The sequence below is a fragment of the Euprymna scolopes genome, chromosome 3 (assembly GCF_053919585.1).
Source record: "Euprymna scolopes isolate OS-2025 chromosome 3, ASM5391958v1, whole genome shotgun sequence".
NCBI lineage: Eukaryota > Metazoa > Mollusca > Cephalopoda > Sepiida > Sepiolidae > Euprymna > Euprymna scolopes.
This window is the reverse complement of record NC_136484.1, coordinates 194,936,384-194,959,033: the sequence shown is the minus strand read 5'-3', so window position 1 is coordinate 194,959,033 and position 22,650 is coordinate 194,936,384. Positions and strand designations below refer to the sequence as shown.

The following is a 22,650-nucleotide window of genomic DNA, read 5'->3' as shown; positions in this document are numbered from 1 at the left end:
TCTTGAGTTGAACAGTAGTTTAAGAAATACAAATACAAATACGAATCCTCACCTCAAAAATTCAGAACTGTAGTGCAGTAGCATTGTGCAAAATGAAATGTTTTTTCTATTCGGTCGAGATAAATTGAATCAAAAGTTTAGTAATTCAGTTGAAAATTGAATTAAGCATACAGTGACAAAAAAAAATATCAAAGGAAAAACTACTGAGCATTTTCTCATGTTTTATTCATTCAACTGAAACAATGAGACGCAAAGACAGACAAAAAGATAGTCGCATAGATGGAGAGAGAGAGAGCTGAAAAAGTGGAAAACTTTGATAGTAAATCTTGAAAATTTTTGAAAAGATACAAACATTCAGGCACTGGAAACTGGCCTTACAACGTTAGTGGTCTATTTTGATAAATCAACACAATTATGAAATTTAAAAATTAGATTCTAAATTCAATATATATTCATTAAAGCTGATTTAAAGTGGAAAGAAAAAAAAAATCCCCATTTATTGAAATATTTTCACAATTTCAATTTGAAATGAAAACATGAAGATTTTCTAATACTGACATGCTTTAAGACAGTTATCCTAGTCTTTGTTGTTCGATTCATAGCATCCGAACACATGAAAACCAAGGAATAAACTAAAACTTTGTGAACAGCAAAGGATAACAGGATGAATAATCACCTCAACTCAGAAATTTCTAGAATGTCATTGAATAAAAATCTCATTTTTTTTTTTTTTTTATATTTTGATAAAACTAGAGATAAACACATGAATTCATTAATGCAGACATTAAAATGATGATGAAATTTATCTTCAGCAAAAACTAAATATACTCGTTAGTGAAATATTTTTTTAAAATTTCAAATTCAGTCATTAATTCATAAAAATATGGGATACATTGAAATCTTTTCGGTACACAACACAGGAAGTGTAATATGTATAAATCAGGAACCTTTTTAAAGTGAAACCTTTATTTTCATTGTAAGATTAATGTTTTTCCTTTCCATAAAAGGAAAGATTTCGGGTATTTTGTAGTTTAGACAACAAAATGAAAAAGTGGCAAAGAAACAAAGATTTAACAACATTTCCAAAATCAAGGTTTATTTTTTTTATTTATTTTTTTTACACAGTGGTCACCACTTATCAAGGCACGGAAGCCACTCAGGGATAAGGGTTATTGCAAGTACAGTACGTTAGTGTGGAGATTTGATAAGTGTTTACTTAAGGGGGCGGTTCATTAGGAATTTGTTAACGTTGGACTTGAACACATCCAAGTTGTAGTCAGAAGGGAAGCAGGCAGACGGAACAGAGTTCCACAGGCGTGCAGTTCTAAGAAAGAAGCTTTGTTCATGGAATCCACATTTTGATTTAGGCACAGATAAAGAGTGGGGGAAATTTTTCACAGTGGATTCAGCTAGACGGGTGTTTTTCGTGAAAGATTGGCGAGGGGGGGACCAGACCATTAATACTGCAGGCCTCTGATTTTTGTCCATCGACCACTACTCTTATGAGCCTATCGGAGAGAAATGATTTAATGATTGAGAAAACATTTCCAGTTATACCGTAGCTGGAAATCTTGTGAAGTAGGCCCTTATGCCATACCTTGTCGAAGGCCTTTGATAGGTCAAGAGCAATTGCCCTAGAAAGTTACACTTCTATTTACCTGAATACATTGTGTTTTAACTTATTTTAAAGCATTTATTTAGTTTGAAATACAAGTAGTACCAAGTCTTAAGACAAGAAATGATCGACATTAGTCATTTGGGGAACCTCGATAAACAAAATACTGGTAGAAAATGACATTTTTGCACAATCGGTGACACTTATTGGATGTGTTTCTACCAGTGTTTTGTTTAATTTTCGATTTTTGAAAAATTATCAAGACTCCCCAGACAATTGTCTAATATCAACCATTTCTTTGTTATAACTGAATACTCGACACCACATGTTTCAAACTAAATAAATGATTTAAAATAAGTTAAAACACAAAAAATTATACAGACAGGTAGAAATGTAACTTAAATTTGTTTTTCTTAGACCTCGGGTGAAGATCACAGTGTAGTATCTGTTTTGATGCTACAATTCATCCTTTCTGTCCCAGATCAGTGGAAGAGTAATCCTTCATGATAGAGATAATTTTTATTTTTGTTCCTATCTTCTTGGGGAGTTGGATTTTCCCCACATTAAAAACCGATCTTGTGTCTAAGTCTGCCCTCGTGGGGAGGCAAGTAAACAGGAACAAGTTTTCAGAAAATAATTACCTCCCTTGTTAGGATTCAAACTCTCTAGTTTCTTCTTTAGCAAAACTCAATTTCACTAATTATCTCCAAAAACTTTTTATAATTAATTTTCTTTGTTTTTCAAAATTTTTGGATATGTTCATTACTATGACATGACAAGTAGATACCATTGAGTTTACTTGAAATTCAGTATTTTGATTTTCACTATTATAACAAAGCATCAAAAGTTTTTCTATGAGACAAAAGAAAATTGCAAGTCATAATTTACATTAATTTTGCATTTCAATAGAAATAATGATGCAGTGTTTTCATCAGTCTTTCACAAATTTAAGGTTTAATCAAGATTTAAACAAAACATGGTTTTTGGTCAGCAAACATCTTTCATAATATTCTGCATGGTTGCTACAGGAACCGAAACCCGCATCACATTTTTGCTATTCAGTATTTGTATTTTGAAGTAATTTATTAAAATAAAAAATAAAGGACAATATTGAAAAGTATGCAATAAGAAAAATTAAATTATACAGATAAAAATAACACGACTAGCTTTTATTTGCACTTTTAGTAACAAAATTATAAAAATAAGTTGTTTTTTTTAGTTGAAATATTGTATTTGTTTTCAATAATTCTTAAAAAAAAAAAAAAAAAAAAAAAAAAAAAAAAAGGTACACGTACAGAGGATATATAGATGCAAGAGAAAACAACGGAACTATTTTGTCTCTTCATTGGTTCCAGTAGCAGTCACATGGAAAATTAGGAAAGACAAATGTAAAAGTATGAATACAATAAAACTTCAAAAAATGTTTTAGGTTATAGTCAGCTGACTATAACTCAAAACATTTTTCGAAGTTTTATTGAATTCATACTTTTACATTTATGATTTGTAGAGAGGAGGAAGATCTCTAAGTAGATTGAATAATAGGATGAGAACGATAATTTAAAGATTTAAAAATTCATCCCTCAAAAAAAATGTATTATTACATTTGTAATTAACAGAAGTTCTCTAACAAGAAAAATAATCATAAATTATAAAATATTGTTAATTCAAAGCTTTTTTTCTTTAGATTTCTTTTGAATAACAGACAATGGTTTATAGGAATAGTATATTCTAGTTTGGTACTGAGATGTTAAATAAAAGTTTGAAAAATAAATTAAATTGCTACATGTCAAAAATTAGTTACCATGTTGAGTTGGATACTGACAAAGGAAAATTTTCACATCTCCTAATCTCAAAATAACTGGTTAAAACAGTATTGCTCCATTCTTTTTCTAATAAAGCAGCTTAGGACAATGTGAGCAGAACAGAAAACTTTGATGGTTTGGTCACATTAAAAGAATAGATGAAAGTTCTTGGGTTAGTAGATGTCAAATAGTTGAGGTAATAAGGTCAGTTGGTAGGGGAAGGCTTCAGAAGACATGGGAGGAAATAATGATGGTTTTGAGAGAAAGGATAAATAAAGACCTAACCAGAGATAGGTTAATTTGGTTGTCAATTTCACAAAAGGAATCCACCACATGACAGTATAGTTTTTTTTTTTTTAATTATTATTTAAGATTACTTCTAATAAAATAATATTAATGTCAATCTATGTAGTGTTTATTAAAACATTGCTAGTATCATTAGATATGAAAAAACCTTTTTTTGCTGGACATCATGTCTATTCAAAATTCATGAGATATTTACAAAATTTAACCAAAGCTTTTCTAATTATTTTAGATTTTTTTTTTTGACTGATTACAGAAAATGTTAAAAATGTTCTCACAAATAAAAACAGATTTGAAATAATTCACATAAAAACAAGGCTATTAAGATAAGGGGAGATAATTTTGAGGATACATGTAATCTCAATTGCACAAATCGGAAATTTATCTAGGAAAAGAATTCTAAATATTTTCAGCTATCAATAGCTGATAAATGAAGTTATATAAAGAAAATACAATCAATTTCAAGAGTTTATTAATGTCGAGTAAAGCTTAAAAACATCCCAACGCAAAACTTATTTTAGAAATAAGGGAACATACACAAAAAAATATATGTATCACTAAAGTACACTATTAATAATTAAAAAACAATAGATATAATTAAATGTTTGAGTAAAAACGCAAGATATTTAAAATTTTGAAAATATTTATAAAGAACTGCAGAAGAATTAGATAAAACTCAGTTTATATTTATCTTAGTAAACACCAAAAACACGCAAGGCCAGCTTAAGAATTCTTTAAATTAAAAGACTTAAAACTAAACTTCAATCCAAGTTGGTAATTATAATCAGAGTCATAAATTCTAGATCCTGTAGAGAAATGACAAAATTAAATGCAACTTCACATTGAAAGTTTCTTAAAATGACTAAAAAAGTTTTAGAAAAGACAAAACGTGCCAAAAAGACTTACTCAGGGTTTAACATGTATCTTGCAATATTAACTTCAGAAAAATCTTTCATTAAAAACATTTGTCCTTATCCAGTATTAAAAATCGAAAATAAAAATCTGATGCATGTACCCATGATGAGACAAAAAAAAAAATTTTTTTGCAGACTGCTGTCCTCCTTTTCATAGTTGTTTCACGTTTTAGTCAACTATTCCTCTAGCCATCATCAGGTGATTAACCGTGACGGGATAGAAATGCTAAGTCTTAACTGCATCCTCAGTAATTACATAGTTGTTGTCTCACTATGTTTTGGCCAAATAATCCTCTGGCTGGCTTTAGGTAGGCTTGAAATCGCTATATTCTGACAATGCTCATCTGGGATCGTAGAGACTGCACTGCGCTACGGACCCAGATTAAATTGTACAAGTTTCTACATTGTTTCTTTAATATAGGGGAAGATTTGAGAAAAATATTCTTCAGAAAAATACTATTTGCATGTTTACGTATGAAAATGTTTTAACTTGTGTGCGAAATACTGACAGACATCGTAAACCTCTTTAAGTTGACAAATTTAAATAAAAGGATTGACAAGGGATGTTCCTACCTGAAGGCTTGGATGGCATCCAAGGCCAAGGAGACATTTAACGACGCCAATATGACCTTTGTTGACCCCAATATGCAGAGGTGTCTGTCGTCTTTTATTACGAGCATTTAAATCACATCCTCCTCGATGGAGCAACTCAATCACAGACGGTTCATCTCCAAACGCTGCATGGTGAACAGCTCTGTCTCCATCTTTATCCTACAAAAACGAAAATGTGTACAATTTTCAAACTCATTCTCAGTATCAGAATTTGAAGCAAATAATTTAAAGAAATTTAAACAAAAATCATTGTAGAAAATAGGTTAATTTGATACGAGATTAAAACAATTTTACATTTTCTTGCATAAAAACGACATGAATTTCTTTTAAAATTCTGCACTTTTTCCATATTACACCTATTACTTAGAATAGACATCTTGTACTTTTATTTCATCTCAAATTCATGGAATTAATTTAATTCTTCCCCTAAAATGTAAACCTTCAAAAACAATTACTTTATGTTAAACTTTAAATTTAATGTTAAATATATTTTTTTAATTTAATGAATTCGAAACAAAATGTAATCCATATTAAAACAAATGAAATCCATATTAAAAAAAATGAAATTTAGTGGGTGAAAAAAATAAAAACTTGACTAGTTTAGTCAGCATGTTTTTGGTTTTTTGGCTAGAAGCAAAATGTAGTATCTGTTCTGATACAACACTTTATTTTTAGTGCAATGTAAGAAATCCTTCTAGACTGAGGCAACTTAAATTTTTGTCCTAATTTAAAATGATATTATTAGGGGAGTTGAATTTTCCCCCACATTAAGAAAAAAAAAATAAAAAAAATAAAAAAAAATCAACCTTGTGTCTAATTCTGCCCTCGTAGGAAGGCAATTAAATAGAAACAAAGAAAATATTAATTTTTTTTCTTCATATTCAGATTCAACATGAAAATTATTTCAGAGAAACTTCTCAAAAAAACATTTTATCAGATTAGGATTTTTGTCCTGAAACCATTGGGATATCCATTATGTCATTAGCAACAGTAAAACCTTAATTGTCAGAAAAAAATTTTGATTTTAGAATTTTAGACTTGGATTTCAAATGCGGTCATGATAGAAAGCAATTACCACAATAAAAGATACTATTCACACCAACAGCAGCACATCAGTTTGATTTGTGCAAGGGTAAAAAAGTAAAAAACTTGCTATATGTGGCATTAATTTTTAGATGAAGGGAAAGCAGAACAAAATGGGGAGAACATATGCATAGTGCATATGAGCGTGTGGGGAAAATAACAGCAGCAGTGAAGGATGGTTTGCAAAGAGATTAGCAGCAACAGCAGTAGCCGAAAAGCGTGCATTCACAAACTGGGAAGTGTGTGCGAGAAGAAAACCATGCACCACGTGGTTGGTAGAAGCAAAGTACGCATCAAACAAAATGGATGTGTAAAGTTGCAGGTGAAAAATGTCTGCGGCTATTTTTAGTAAAATTTGTAGTGGAACAGAAACGATAGACTTAAGCTGGTGTAGAGACAAGGTGAAAGCAAAATGGTAATGTAAAAAAATCATGTTAAAAAAAAAAAAAACTGCAATATTTCTTTCTTGCAATGTTACATATATTTTTTTTGGCTGCCATGACTAGATCTTTTAACATAAAGAGTCAATATGAAGAAAAAAGAAAAATAAACATTACCACGAAAAATGCAGTCGCAAAGAAGGATAGAAAATTTTTTAAAAATGCAGTCGCAAATAGAAACTTAAAAACAAATCTGTCCAAGAGTGGAACACTTGGAGAAAAAGAAAAAGATAGTTCATAAGTCGGTGAGTCACTTGTTCGCTTTCTTTTTTCTTTTTGTCTGCTCACTTTCGAATTTTCTTTTGTCCTGTCAGTCATATTTTCTTGATTTATGGGGACCATGATTGTCAATTATGTTTTAGTGTTAAAAACGAATGTTCTAGTCTTACCAGTCAATTACGCATTATCATAAGTGATATTGTTTCATACTCATTTTAACGTAACAAATAGCTAGTTTTGTTTGAGAAAAATTTGGAATAAACCATTTTGACTTAAACATATTTTTATAAGTGTTTGGATTGTTTAGGTGGTATCGCAAATTTTATTGTTACGAATCAGTAAAGTTTCAAATTAAAAAAAAAAACTTAACTGGAACAAATGTTTAAACAATTATGTGTGAAAAAGTAATTATAAGTACTAAAGTAAGTACTAAAAAAAAAAAAAATTAGTGACTTCATTGCTATAAAAAGTAATTTTGTTCTAAGCTTTTTGATCGTTTACAACTTATTGTGAAAAAGGATTATTAAATACTAGTGAAGATACTCGCGCTTTGCACGGGACTTTGTGGTACGCTTTGGTATCTGAGCATACAGCAAAATCCGAACGTTGACCTTCATCATGCCAAGTTTGAATCAGTAGTGTGGGTTGTAGGGGAGTTGTAGACACACACACAAACACTACTTTATATATATATATATATATATATATGAGAGGGACATCGTATTTTTTAAAATACTTTTTTCTTTAAATAAAAACACATTTTTAGCATGGGCTATACTGATCAACTTATAAATAATTTTGTTTTATTTGCGAGGTTTTTCACTGTCGGGTGCTTTTGTTCATCAGTATGATTTAACTAGCTTTGTAAAATGTTTTTGTATATTTGAAACTATTCTTGCACAACCAATTTGAAACCCTAACACCGCTTCAGTGAAATTTCAGAAAATAAAAACTTAAAAACAGTTCAAGTTTTTTTTGTTTCAGCATATTAAAATGTTGCCTTTAAATATTTGGGAGAATATTTTGGAATCCTTTATTTTTACAAATGAAAAAAAAAGAAAAAAACTTAATAAGGAAAGGAATTTCTGATGAAAAAAGTCAGAAACAGAAATACTGAACAGACACAAAAGTCATTTTTATTTGGATTTAATTATTCATGTTTTATTGTGTGAACTTTTGAATTTGCTTTCTTTTAATACCTCAGGCAAGTTTAATTAAATTCTTGTAAAGAATTTTTGGGGGGAGGGAATGTATGTAACAGTGCATATGAGAGTGTAGGAAAATATTAGCAGCAATGAAGGATGGTTGGCTTGCAAAGAAATTAGCAGCAGCCAAAAAACGTGCATATGCAAATAAGGAAGTGTGCACAAAAAAAAGGAGAAAAATGCACCACGTGGTTGGCAGAAGCAAAGTGCATGCTCAAGAAAATGGACACGTAAAGTCAGATATTTATTATTTCTTTCCTTTGTAATAAGTGCAACGTTACACTAAGAGGAGTTTTGTCAGTTTTCCTTTCTAGAATGAGTTACCTACCTCGATTTCATGATCAACAGCGTTCTTCATCAATGTCTTAATGACTTCCATGTGACCATTTTGAGAAGCAGCTTGTAAAGCTGTATGCCCAGCAAATACACCATTAACCTACAAAGAAAAAGAAATGTCATATCTTTGATCAGAAGTGGACAGTTTATTTGAACTGCAATTAATAGAAAAGACACAAGCATGGATAATCACAACTGAAATCGGATTTTGATTCAAAATTTTAAAAAATAAAAGTATTCATTGCAAGTTATTCAATACATGATACAAGAAATTTGTTTTCATGTCAAACTTTAACATAAAAATAAACATTTGTTCTGATAAACAAAAGAAGCTTGTAATCATGAAATACATTCAAGGGAGATCTCCAGTGATACACAGCCCTCATTGCCGATTTAGAGTTTCACATATTGGCTCAGCAAACAACTCTGTACGGACGTGCTTTGAAAGACATCAGCTACATGTGCCATGATGAGAGGGCATTTTCCTTATGGAAAGTGTTATGGCATTCAATTTTCCTTATAAAAAGAAATAGAATATTAAAATATTCTATTTAGAACGTTTTCAAAATAATCTTGAATGGAACATTGGAATGCTCTATTTAGAACGTTTTTGGAATAATCTATACTAAAGAAAATTCCATGCATATAAGGAAGCTGCACTAAAAACCGTGTCAGTTTGTTAATGAAGTTGTTAATTTGAACTTGCTGACTGCTAAGAACTCTGGTAATGTTTCTAGGATAAAAATCCAGCTGAAAGAAACTCTTTAAAAGCCAACCATCGCATTATTTGAAGAAACTGAAATTTCGGTAAATACAAAGATTTCTGTATATTTTCTCACTAACTAAAGAACTATATTTTAAATATTTTTAATTTTAGATTTACCCATACATAAAAAATTTGAATTGAAGTTAGTAGTTCTTATCTCCCTTCCACCGCAAACATTATGGACCTTTTGATCACTTTCAAAGCTAGTAGCAGTAGTACGAATAAAGTATACTCGTAAATATTTTCTGTTTTGTTATGTTAAAATAAATATGAGGTTGAGAAGAAAGTTCTTGTGGAATTTTTCAAATGATGTATTTTCAAATAAGTTTTTGTTATGATACTTTTACTTAAAATATTTTAAAGAGCGTTTTTCACTATCCAATCATTTTAAAACAATTGTTTTATTTTCACAATGTTGAACACAAGATGAAAAAAAAAAAGCAAATTTGCACAATTTTCTCATTTCAATTCAAGCTAGGCTGAAAAGCTGCTGAAACAGATCACGATATCAACAAAGCGTTTGGCCCAGGAACCACAACTGAATGCACAGCACAATGATGGTTTAAGAAATTTCATCATGGCGATGAGAGTCTTCAAGCTGACGAGCGTAGTGGTCGGCCATCGGATGGTGACAATGATCAATTAAGAGACTTAGTCGAAGCCAATCCGTGCATAACTGTTTGAGAACTGGTTTCTGAATTAAACATACGGTATACAACGATTTCCAACCACTTGAGATTGGAAAGACAAAAAAACATCCGTTAGTTTTTTTGTTTTTTTTAAATGCAGGCGAGATCATAACAGTGAAAAAGTACTGCCAACAAATGGATGAAATGCATCCGAAACTTTGACAACACACAACATTAGTCAACAGAAAAGGCCCAATTCTCCTCCACGATAATGCGTGACTGCATGTTGCTAAACTGACTTAGCAGAAGTTGAACAAATTGGGCTATGAAAAATGCCTCATCCACCAGAATCTTCAGATCTCTCACCCAGCGACTACCATTTTTTTCAAGCATTTCAACAACTTTTCTGTGCGAGAAATGTTTAAAAAACCTAAGTGATATTAAAAATACTTTCAGCGACTTCACCACCAGAACACAAATTTTTTACGTTACTGGCATAAATACACTTGTTTTGCGTTGACAAGTGCTGGTTCTGATAGAATTTATTTCGATCAATAAATTTTTGTTTGAGCTGAGATATGGTCATCTGAATTAAATTTAAAAACCTCAACTTTCTTGTGAACCCGATATTTATTTTAAATTTTATTAGTTTTTTCTTTAATTTGTTGCATGTTCATATCCCTAGAGGGAAATGTAATCGTGCCAACATTGAAAAGAATTAGTGTCTTGACAATCTTCGGCCTTTCTTTTTAACATGTCAACAGTCAATGAGCCTAAGGAAACGTCTAGTCGTGAAGGATATAAAACATTCAAAGTTACCTTGGAGTTCATCCTTCACTCCATTTTCTACTAAATTCTTTTCCAGAGATTTGATTTTTTTTTAGGCAAATCTATTTGGATGCAGTTAATACTTTGTTATTCCTTTAAATTTAGAAGGGAAGCATAATTTTTAAATTGTCATTTAATAAAATGATCAATTGTTATTTTATAAAGTGATTAATTCAATTAAATTATTTACCTCAGCTTCTGGCCGTTGTAGAATCTCTTCCACTTTACTGGCATCACCATTGGCTGCCGCTTTTACAAGTTCTTCATTCACATCCCCTGAAACATGCGTCTCAAACAATTTCTTTAAGAGAGCACTCAATCGTTCTGGGGGAAAAAAAAAAAAAAAAAAAAAAAAAGTAACTTTCAATTGGAACAAAAATTTAAATTTGCTTTTTTTTGCTTTTTTTTTTTTTTAATAAGAATTTCTTCACTGAGTAAAGACAGAAAAGATGAAGTGTAGTATCAGAACAGATTACAGATATTACATTTTGATCTCAGCCATAAAACCAAATGTGAAAACTAAAAACATTTTTCTTTTTATTGTTGTTCAGAAGAGGGGGGAGGAAAGCTGAGCATGCAGGTTATCCTCCATGAATGAAAAATTTACTTTCATCATGATTTTTTTTTTTTTTTTTTTTACATAGGAGTCACCAAGGCCCTAGAGGCCACTCAAGGATAAAGGTTAATGAGTGTGCAGTAGAATGGGACAATATCGTAGTAATCGTTAGTAGTGGAAATTTGGTAAATTGGATTACTTAAGGGGACGACTATACAAGAATTTGTTTACATTGGACTTGAAGACAATTAAATTGTAGTCAGCTGGAAAGCAGGCAAATAGAAGAAAGTTCTACAGGTGTGCAGTTCTAAGAAAGAAGCTTTGTTCATGGAATCTATGCTTAGGTTTAGGCACGGATAAAGAGTGGGGGAAATTATTAATAGTAGTTTCAGCTAGACAAGTGTTTTTTTTGTGAAAGTTTGGCGAGAGGGGACCATAGATTGGAGCTCAGACGAGCCATAGATTGGAGCACGACATAAGTCGCTGGGATGCTATGTAGGGAGTTGAGCAACAAGATGTCTGTTCACATTACACTTGAACTTCTGCATGTCAGTACAGTTGGGAAAGCAGGAACTCGGAAGGGAGTTCCCGAGTCTAGCAGTTCTGGAGAAGAAGACTTTCTTACGTCTTGGGATCTCTGTGAAGGGTTGGGATTTAGCTGCTTGTCGGGTTTGTCGGGAGGTATTTACTTTGAGAGGGCACAAGGGCTTGTAGTTCGTCAGAGCATTCACCATTAAAATATTTGGATGCAACATTTTGTCGATGGGACAGATGTTGAAGCTTAGATGATAGTTCAGGACCTATCAGATTGGTGACTTTTTTGAACCCTGTCCAGGAGTGAGAGATTATAGTAGCAGATGCACAAGCCTAAATGTGACAATACTCCATCCATGAGAAAATGGTGGCCTTGTAGACATACAGGATACTTTCAGGTGTAAGTAACTTTTTAGCACAGTAGAGAAAAAGCCCACCTTCCTTGCAGTGGCTCTGGCAATGCTCCTAATGTATCTGTTTCAACCCTTGTTCCCTGTGAGCATTAAACCAAGGAGTTTGAAAGAAGTACTTTAAGGTAATGTATCTTTATCCATAGTTATTGGTGGTTGAGGAAGTTTCTTGTAATCATTGAACGAAACAAGCTTAGTCTTGGCAGCATTGAATGCGACCATCCATTTTTGTCCCCATTCCACTACAGATGGGATGTCTTCCTCTAGTGTTTCTGCCATTTCCTTAGATATGTGTTCATTTGTTTTCTCCTCGTGCTTGCTATAGAGAGTAGTGTCATCAGCAAATACACCCATCTCAGAGACAATTTTATCATGGAGGTCATTTATGAATATTATGAATAACAAAGGTCCAATGATAGACCCCCCCCCGAGGTACACCCGCATTTATATCTTTGTTTAGATATACGACTGTCTAACCCTGTCAAAATATCTAAGGCTACCGCTCTACCTTCCCCTTCTTTGTCCAGTGTAAGGTATATATACATTCAGGATATCTACTGTAAAATGGGCTTGCTTAAATCCATATTGTTTGTCGGTCAAAAGTTTAGCACGTGTAAGGTTATGGACTAGAGCATTTTTTAATAGCACAGCCAGGATAAGATCGGGTCCACATGCTTTTGGGGTGTCTACGTTTTTTATGATAACACGCATCTGAGGAGGAGTAATTTTCAGATCATCCACTGTGGCAACTGTCCGCAAAGGGAAGTCAGGGAGGGAATGGTTTTCTGGGTCCAACGTGGAGACAAACTGACTGGCAAACATGTCAGCCTTCTCAGTTGCCGTGCAAACAACCTCATGATTGTTGGATAGTGGGGAAATTGTTGATTGCCCATTATTTACTACACTGTTGTAGATTTTCCAGAAATCACGGATTCCTAATTTCAATGCGTTCTTTGGTGGCTTCGGTATATTCTCTTTTAGCTGTCGCTATTTCTTTCTTACAATTACTTCTAGCTTTTATAAACTTTTTCTGTTTGTACCGGATTTATATGGGTTAAATCTGCGGTATGCATGTTGCCTTTGAGCAATGGCAGCTGCACAAGTCGAAGTAAACCATTGGGGAGAGTGAGGTTTGCTATAAAATTTCCACGTGGGAACAGGTGCTTCAATTGCCATTTTGAACTATTCAGTGGTCTCATTTGCACACTGTTCAGCAGGAAGAGAAAAGATATTTCCTCAAGGGGCATCTCTGATGAGATCCCTGATGGCGTCCCAGTCAGCCTTTTTGTAATATCTCGTTTTGAACAATGGCTCTTCAGTTTTGGGCCGAGAATTAAGGGCGATTTCTACCATCATCACAGCATGATCAGCATTTCATGAGTGGGCAATGGGTATTCGTTACACAAGCATTGAAGTGAGGCATGTTGATCTTGCTGATCTGGAAAACGTGTCGGAAATGTATCCATCTGTGATAGAGAATGAGATATAGAGAAGCTATGTAGTTTGCTACTACATGTAAGTAGAGAATCCAAGCCAGGTTTTGTGGTGGACATTGAAGTCACCAAATACATGTACTTGTGCGCTAGTATTGAGGGAGAATGCTGTATCTATGCTGTCAGAGACTTGGTTAATTAGCATACAGTCCTGGGTCAAGGGAGAATGGTAGAGAAAATATAAGTAGCTGTTGCATGTTAAGTCTAAAGCACATAAAGGCCTGGTTGTTTCATTCTAGTTTTGTTTCTCTAGTCAGGGGGAGGGGGCTTTGAATATAGTTTGTGCTTGGTTTAATCGTAATTTTTAATTGAACTGCCATTTTATTCAAGAGTTTCATGTTTAGGGTGAGACATTGAACAAAGTGGTTGTGCAGAATACCAAACATGCAACACAAGTAGACCATCAGCCGACTCCTCATCTACAGGATTGTGGCAACAGTACTCCATCCTTATATAGGATGTGGAATGATTAACTCACTCCAAGAGGACCGATGATGAGGGGAGGTTCTGTCATGATTTCTCCATTGCTTATGACCTCACTCAGATTATTCACGAACCCACCCGTGTTCCCGATACTGACAGCCAGTATGCAAGTCTCCTAGACCTCTTTCTCACAACTTGCCCTTAACTGTGTTCAGCTTCTGTTCTGTCTCCACTTGGATCTTCCGACCACTCAGTTGTATCAGTTAAGATAAAAATGAAATGTAATAAGTCCCCAGATGTACATCTCCATCGTACAGTATATCGATACACTATGACTGACTGGGGTAGATTCCGTACATTATATCAGATCTACTTCTGCGTTCCATGTTTAAAAAGGATGTGTCCTCTATAGTATCAGACCTGACAGAATGGTTAATTGTAGGTATAGACAGTTTCATACCCTCAAAAAAATTCCAGCAAAAACCTAACAGCAAGCCGTGGTTATCTCCAGAATGTGCTGCTGCCATTGCGCATAGAAATCACCTTTTCCATTGCTTCCAACATAATAGATGTACTGAGACTAAAGCCGCTTTCAGAACTGCTAGCAACCACTCTAAGTAATAAAGAATGCAAGAGAGTTGTATGCTCAGTTCGTCAAGTCCAAAGTAGCTGAGCAGCGGCTTGGTTCCCACCAGTTTTGGCAAATAGCAAACAGAATCCTGAACAGAAGCGTGTGCTCTATCCCAACTCTCATAAATGGACCGGAGGTAATCTCGTCAGCATCAGACAAAGCCAAACTCTTTGCCAAGAACTTTGCAGCTAATTCTAACCTTTGCGACCAAGGCTACCAACCTCCAATATTTCCTCCTCTATCAGAAAACATGCTATGTGATATACAAATATCTGTATGTGATGTTGTCAAGCTAATCAAAAACCTTGATTCCAGTAAAGCAACCAGCCTTGACGGTATTCCAATTATAGTACTCAAAAGACTTCAACTAAAACTTGCGCCCATCCTTACAAAACTGTTTAGACGTTGTCTTAAGGAAAACTGCTTCCCGTCACCCTGGAAAATCTCATCAGTATGCCCCGTATTTAAGAATTCAGGTGATCACTCATCTCCCTCACAGTACAGGCCAATAAGTCTCCTGTGCTCCATGAGTAAGTTGCTGGAATCTGTTTTAAATAGACAAGTAATCAACCATCTCAGCAAAAATGACCTTCTTAGTGACACTCAATATGGTTTCCGTTCTGCTAGATCTACAGCAGATGTGCTTACAGTTATATCTCATAGGATTAGCAAATCTCTCAATGGAGGCTACTTTTCTAGGGCAATTGCTCTTGACATATCAAAGGCCTTTGATAGAGTATGGCATAAAGGTTTACTTCACAAGATCTCCAGCTACGGTATAGCTAGAAATGTCTTCTCAATTATTAAATCATTTCTCTCTGATAGGTTCATAAGAGTAGTGGTTGATAGGCAGAAATCAGAAGCTCTTAGTATTAATGCTGGAGTCTCTCAGGGATCCATCCTGGGACCAACTCTCTTCCTGATCTATATTAATGATCTTCCAAATCACATCCTTACATCATTCGTAGACATCTATGCTGATGACACTACTATTTATGGCAGCACATCTAAGATCGTAAACGACCAAGTTCTTTTTGATTCTCTCTCCTCTTAGCATTACAAGTTGATTTTTTTCTTTTTAGATTATTTTATCAACTTACATGAAAAGAGCTATGTAAAAGATACTTAAAACCGTTTGAATTATGCAAATACCATCAGTAGTTTAAAAGTTATGAGAATTTTAAGTGCCAAAATTTATGCTTTTCTGTGGACATTTTTCTGTAGAAAAAGCGGGCTAAATTACGGACCTCAACATTTCAAGAAATTCGGTATTTCGCCACCATTTATTTATTTTTCAAGCTATTCTCATGAAATTTGGCAGTCTTATGTAAAATTGTGTGCTGTTTCTGATTATGCAGTCAAATCTAATGTATCTCTTTACCATAAGCCATGAATTATAATTTCAGATGTAAAAATTTCAATTTTTTTTAAATTGGCACATGGTATCATACAGTGGGTGTCTATGAACAAAGCTAAGTATTATAGTAGTATTTAAATATAACTTTGTGAATAAGCATTTTCCTGCCTCCTCATCAAAGGAGAGCTTAATCTTGGGTGTAGCCATTGAATGCCTAAAGAGCATTCATGGCCGGTATTTACTACTTCCTTCAAAGAAAAAAAATGGAGTAGACATGAATTAATCTCAGAAATAAATCAAAGAAAAATTTTAATATAGATTTTGGATTTCTGTAAAAGATGGAAATTCCCATAGTCGACCAGAATTTATGCATCTTGGGACCAGTCCCATTGTTAATTTTGTTAATTCTCTCTATCTGGCACAAAATATACCCCTATTTTCTGCGATGCAACCCTAAATCGTACTTTACATGAATCCTCGATGTAACTTTCAGTGCCAGGATACAAGGAATCCTGATAAGCAACAACTATATATTCACCAGTTGATGTTAATTTTTGTCATTTCTATTCTGTTGTTTTACTGAAAATTCAATTATGTAAACAAAGAAATAAAACGGTAATTTTTTTTTACCTTGTTTCTACCTCAACATTTAAAATTACTTCTTTAGGTTTTAAGGTATGCTGAAAACGAATATCACATTTAAATTTCTGCAAATAAATAAGGATATTAAGCAATGTCATTTCTTATGTTATCGCTGGTGGCCATCTTGATACGCGCAAGCACAACCCCGAGAAACTATGCACAAACGCGCATACCAAGATGGCCACCAGCAACAACGTAAGAAATGACATTGCTTGATATCCGAAAGTTACTTATTTGCGGAAAATTTAAATGCAATATTCGTTTTCAGCATACTCGAAAACCTATAAAGGTAATCATTTTAAAGAAAAATGTTAAGGTGGAAACAAGGTAAAAATTTACAAAATGCATCACAATGAAATTCTTTATCGAACCGCCTAATTATTCATATTATTATTATTATTTAGATATCCTCAGTTAAAAAAAAAAATGGGTTTGTTTTACAGATTCGAAAAAATAGTCTTGACAATGAATTAAAAATAAATTCAAGTTACATGATATCTTTTTTTATTTAATTGTTAAGTAAAAGTACAGAATAGTTAACAAAAAACACCCTTCCTTCCCCATGTTAAGAATGGGTTTCTAAATAATAACGTTATTTCAGCATGGTAGCATAAGTGCACAAGTACCTTTTATTTGTTATGCTTTTGTTTTTTTGACCACTAAAAAAAAACAATTCTACCTGAAGTACAAATAAGTAGTTAAATGCATGTACTTAGTACATTTTGTTGTTTTTTAACGCTTTTAGTGCACGTGTACTGAAAGCGTTAAAAACAACAAAATAGTATTATTTGGAAATCAAATTTGAAAAACTTGAAAATAATTTTTTTAAATTGACAAACTCAGAATAAAAAATGACTAGTTTAGTAAGACAAAAGCAGAAACGGTTTTCTGTTTTTAAGAGAATACTTTAGTCAGCTCAGCGCATGACGCGCTTAGCGACTGTTTTTCTGTAAGCGAATTTGATTTCTATAAAAGATAACATTTGAAATAAAATTCTGCGCAATTAATAATTATCAAATATTTACATATTATACATGAAAATAATTCTGAAACTATTATTTATATGAAAATGGATGATATATGCAGATTTATCTCATCAATTTTGAAATATTCTTCGTCAACTTTGCTCGGTCGTAACTTTGCTTCCTATCGTCGTAAAAATAAAAATCAAACACCAGTAGAGATGGACTTCTTTGTTTATATAGCCTGTAAAATTTCAGCCATATCCAATCAAATTTAACCCCGTGCATGTGTCTCCAAACGTAACATATAAAATGAAAATATTGAAAAAAGTGTTTCCCTTTTTGTCGTCATTTTTTTTTTTACCAATTTTTCATTTTTAACTTGGAGCATAAAAACATTGAACACATAAAAGAAAAATAAATTAACTTCATTGGAATGCTGATTTTATTCTCTTTCCATCAATATAATTCTTTTAAAAACTGATCAACAAATAAAAAAGTTGTTGAAGCACATTAGGTATGTAATATTGCCGATGTCCACGAAAATACAGCATACGCTTGTAATGCTACTCCTCTGATCTTGAGCAAATGGTACAATGGGGAAAGAGGTGGCTTGTTACTTTTAATGCATCTAAAACCAAGCTTCTATCTTTACATCATCAACGTTCTGTCCCCATCTGGCACCAATTGAAATGGATGGCTCTCGTCTTGGGGAGGCCTCATGTTTTCAAGCTTCTGGGCTTGACCTTTACTCCTGATCTTAAATGGAACACATACATTAAATCAGTTGCCAAGGCTGCTGGAAAAATGGTGGGATCCTTCTATCGATCCAGTAGATATCTCACTGCTGATGCAATTCTCTATCTATATAAGAGCCAGGTACGTTCAAGGATGGAGTACTGTTGCCACATCTGGGTAGGAGCTGCTAGAAAGGACTTACCCTGCCTTGATAGACTTCGTAGCCTAGTCGGGGATGTCCTTTTCTCTTCCCTGCAACCTCTTTCTCACAGAAGAGATGTTGCGAGTTTGTCTCTGATGTATCGTTATTTTCATGGCAAGTGCTCGGCTGAGCTCCATTCTATGGTCCCCCTCGCTAAACTTTCACAAGAAACACCCGTTTAGCAGAAAACATTATCACTAATTTCCCCCACTTTATCCATGCCTAAACCTAAATGTAGATTCCATGAGCAAAGCTTCTTTCTTAGAACTGCATGCCTATGGAATTGTCTTCCGTTTTTCTGCTTTCCAGTTTACTACAATATGGTTGTCTTCAAGTCTAATGTAAACAAGTTTTTGATGAGCTGTTCTATATAAGTTAACAAATTTACCGAATCTCCATTACGAACGGTTACTATATTGTCCAATTTCTACTGTACACTCTTTAACCCTTATCCCCGAGTGGCTTCTTGGCCTTGATAAGTGGTGATGCCTATGTAAAAAAAAAAAAAAAAAAAAAAAAAAAAAAAAGGTAGAGAATTGCATCAGCAGTGAGATATCTACTGCAGCAGTAGAAGGATCCCACCATTTTTCCAGCAACCTTAGCAACGGATTTGATGTAAGGGTTCCATTTCATTTCCATATCAAGTCCAGAAGCTTGTCAAAACATGGAACCTCCCCAACATGAGAGCCATTCATTTCAACTGATGCCAGATGGGGATCAGAGCATTGGTGATGTAAAGATAGAAGCTTTGTTTTAGATGCATTAAAATTAACCAGCACTTCTTTCCCCATTGCACCACATGCTCAAGATCAGAAGAGAGAGAGAATCAGAGAGAACTGTCATTTACGGCTTTTGATGTGTTGTCATCATTAATGTCTACAAATGATCTTGAGATGTGATTTGGAAGATCATTGATAGAGATCAGGAAGAGAGTTGGGCTTAGGATTTTTTTTTTTTTTTTTTTTTTTAAATCTAAGATGTGGTTATTGAGAAAAGTGTGAACAAATGAACAGATGAATGATTTAGGGGTAATTTTACTACTATAATGCGTCCTAGGGCGGCAACCAGAGTTATCCTGGAAAATCCATTCTGGCAAAAATTTACTTTCATCATAACTAATGTTTGTGCAAAATTTAAAAAAATCCAAGGCATGGTTATTGGAAAAAGTGTGAATGAATGAACAGGAGTGAATTACTAGGTCCAATCCTTCCTTTGTCAGGGACCAAAAATGTAAATGAAAAAGATTTATGCTCATTTTGGAGTTTTTTTTATTAACTTTACACAAATAAATTCTTAGTTTGAGTGTTTAACACTATTTTGAATTATTTAATGTAATTTTGGATAGTTTTTATTCAAGTTACTAATATCTTTAAATTAGTATTAATGATGTTTAGTTGATTGTTTTGTTATGAGAAAATATTTTTGTTTTTGACTTTGCACAATGTAGTTGAGCAATGTTTGGTATATTTTTGGTCAGGAAGCCAGTATCTTCAGACAGCCTATGGTAGCACCAGATGCTCTAACTGGGCTAAAGTAGACCTGGAGGAAATAGTAACTAAGAGGTAAATGTACATTTCCAACAGCCCCCAAATGAGGCTCCACCATTGGATTCAGGTCATATCCAGGACCAAATACTTAGGAAAATGTCACAAAGCAAAAACATAGAAACGGAACATAGAAAAGGAACATAGAAACTGAACATAGAAAATGAACAAGCATAAGGATTGTCCTGTGTGGAAGATTAATTCATTCAATTGTTTGTGATTCAGTTATCAAACAGAATCCCAAAACTAGAAATATGTGTTATAATTTTCACATATTACTAGTTGACTCTTTAAGATATAAGCATAATCCTGTGTGGAAATGATCACCAACTTTCAGACCAGATAGCATTTGATTCACGTAATCATGTTCTTGTCAGTCTTTTTTTTTTTTTTTATTGCCACAACCTTGTTGAAAGGTTTTAGTGCTTTAAGATAAAAAAAAAAACTTTTGTTCACGAGTTACAATTCCTTTAAAAGACATCTAGCAATTGTTGTTATACACACAATGCAATGACTTAGAAGGAACCGAAGCTGTATTGTACACAAACTCAAAACAAAACTTGTGTAATGAGCGTTTTAGAAGTGGCAAACTTTAAATTAAAATAACAAAAGGGTGGTTGTCCAGTATTTACACATATTAAAAATAAAAAAAAAAACAATCTGATGTATGCACCCCTGATGGAATGAAAATATTCTAAAAATTATATAAGTTGATCAAGTAGTTTTATTTTTATAAAGAAAATCTGGTTCTTCATCAAAATGTAAAATTTCAAGTCAAATCAATGCTATTTACTTAATCATCATGTCATAGCAATGAACATATCCAAAAATGATGAAAAACGATAAGATAAAAAATGATTAATGAAAATAGTTTTCAAAGACAATTAGTGAAGATTCAGTTTTGTTTAAAAGGAAACATGTCAGAGTATAACCATGTTTTGTTTAAATCTCAATCAAATCTTAAAAATTGTGAAATGTTTTAATGAAAACACTGGTTGGTTTCTTTGCTTCATTATTTCTATTGAAATATAAAATTAATGAAAAATTATTATAAATTCTGACTTACATTTTTTTTTTTTTTTTTTTGTCTCTTGGGAAAATTTGACACTGTTATAACAGCAAAAATCGAAACATTGAATTGCAAGTAAAACCAATGATATGTACTTGTCATGTCGCAGTAATAAGCATATCCCAAAATTAAGAAAAACTAAGATTAATTATAAATGTTTTTGAAGATAATTAGTGAAAATTAAGATTTATTTAAAAAAAAAAAAAAAAAAAAAAAGAAACGGAGAAGTTTGAATTGCAAGAAAAGGGTGGTAATTTTTGGCAAAACTCAATTTTCACCGATTTTTAAAAAAAAAATCTTTTCATTAATAATTACTTTTCTACCTTATCGTTCGGAATTTCTGGATATTTTCATCATTGTGACATGACAATCAAGTAAATACCATTCTTTTTTTTACTTGAAATTTTATATTTTAATTTTTTTAATTCTGATATTATAACAAAGAACTTAAAATTATTTTTAAATGGGAAATGGTAGAGATCTTGCAAGTTTGACTTGTTATAGAGTTATCTGCACTTGTTTCTCCAAGATGGTAAGGTGAGATGGTGCCTTTTTGCTTCCTCCAAAAAAATTTTTTCTTCTTACATGATTTTAGGAATATAACATTTTCATCATGGGCATGTACAAAAAAAATTTTTTTTTTTACTTTAATATTAGGGGAATGCTAGACAAAAAGTTTTTGTTGTTGCTTCATTCATGATCCAATACAAAACTATCTCACCTCCTGATGAATGGGTTACAGCAGTTCCGTCTGCGGAGGCCACTTTGGTGACGGCCGAAGGATTATAAGTCCAACACGTACTACAAACTTCCACTTTCAAATCACTGTCGTGGTAGATTTGTTGCACGCAGCCGACTTTGCCAAGAGTCTGAAAAAGACAATCTTTAAATCATTCTCGGGTATAACTATTCAATAACGCTGTCTACGACCATTTACCAATATGAATTTAGCCTTCTCCATCCACCAGAATTTGTCGGAAGGTGAATGAAGTTGGTAAATACTCTATAGATAAACGGTCATTAACAAAATTCCTGTAAAACAAATGGTACGAGCAGAGTCTCTAAGAAAGATTTTTTTTTCAAATTTTGACACGATCATTTTAATGTATAATTACATTTCATCAAGTGTTTTAAATGATTTTCGATAAAAATGTAAAACAAAAACATTTCATTACTTAAAATTAGTAATTAAAGGGTTTATTTTCAAAATTTAAATAACTCCAAAATACAGAAAAATCTCTGATGTACCTATTCATCACAGAACGAATATGTCATAGTCCAAAAATCATGTAAATTGATCAAGTATTTTTTTATATAGAAAAATACTTTTTTTTTTA

General features: G+C 32.9%; 1 protein-coding gene across 4 annotated transcripts in view; it reads right to left on the bottom strand.

Moving 5' to 3' along the window:
• LOC145260540 (E3 ubiquitin-protein ligase MIB1-like) overlaps nt 1-22,650 on the bottom strand; it is a 265,361-nt gene that overhangs the window by 176,750 nt on the left and 65,961 nt on the right. For all 4 annotated transcript variants that reach the window (XM_080118767.1, XM_080118757.1, XM_080118786.1 and 1 more), the window contains exons 9-12: nt 22,035-22,182; nt 10,943-11,076; nt 8,522-8,629; nt 5,208-5,405 (exon numbers count right to left, since the gene is read on the bottom strand). In XM_080118767.1, coding sequence (XP_079974893.1) covers nt 5,208-5,405; nt 8,522-8,629; nt 10,943-11,076; nt 22,035-22,182 — 588 coding nt within the window. The remainder of the gene's footprint in view (nt 1-5,207; nt 5,406-8,521; nt 8,630-10,942; nt 11,077-22,034; nt 22,183-22,650) is intronic.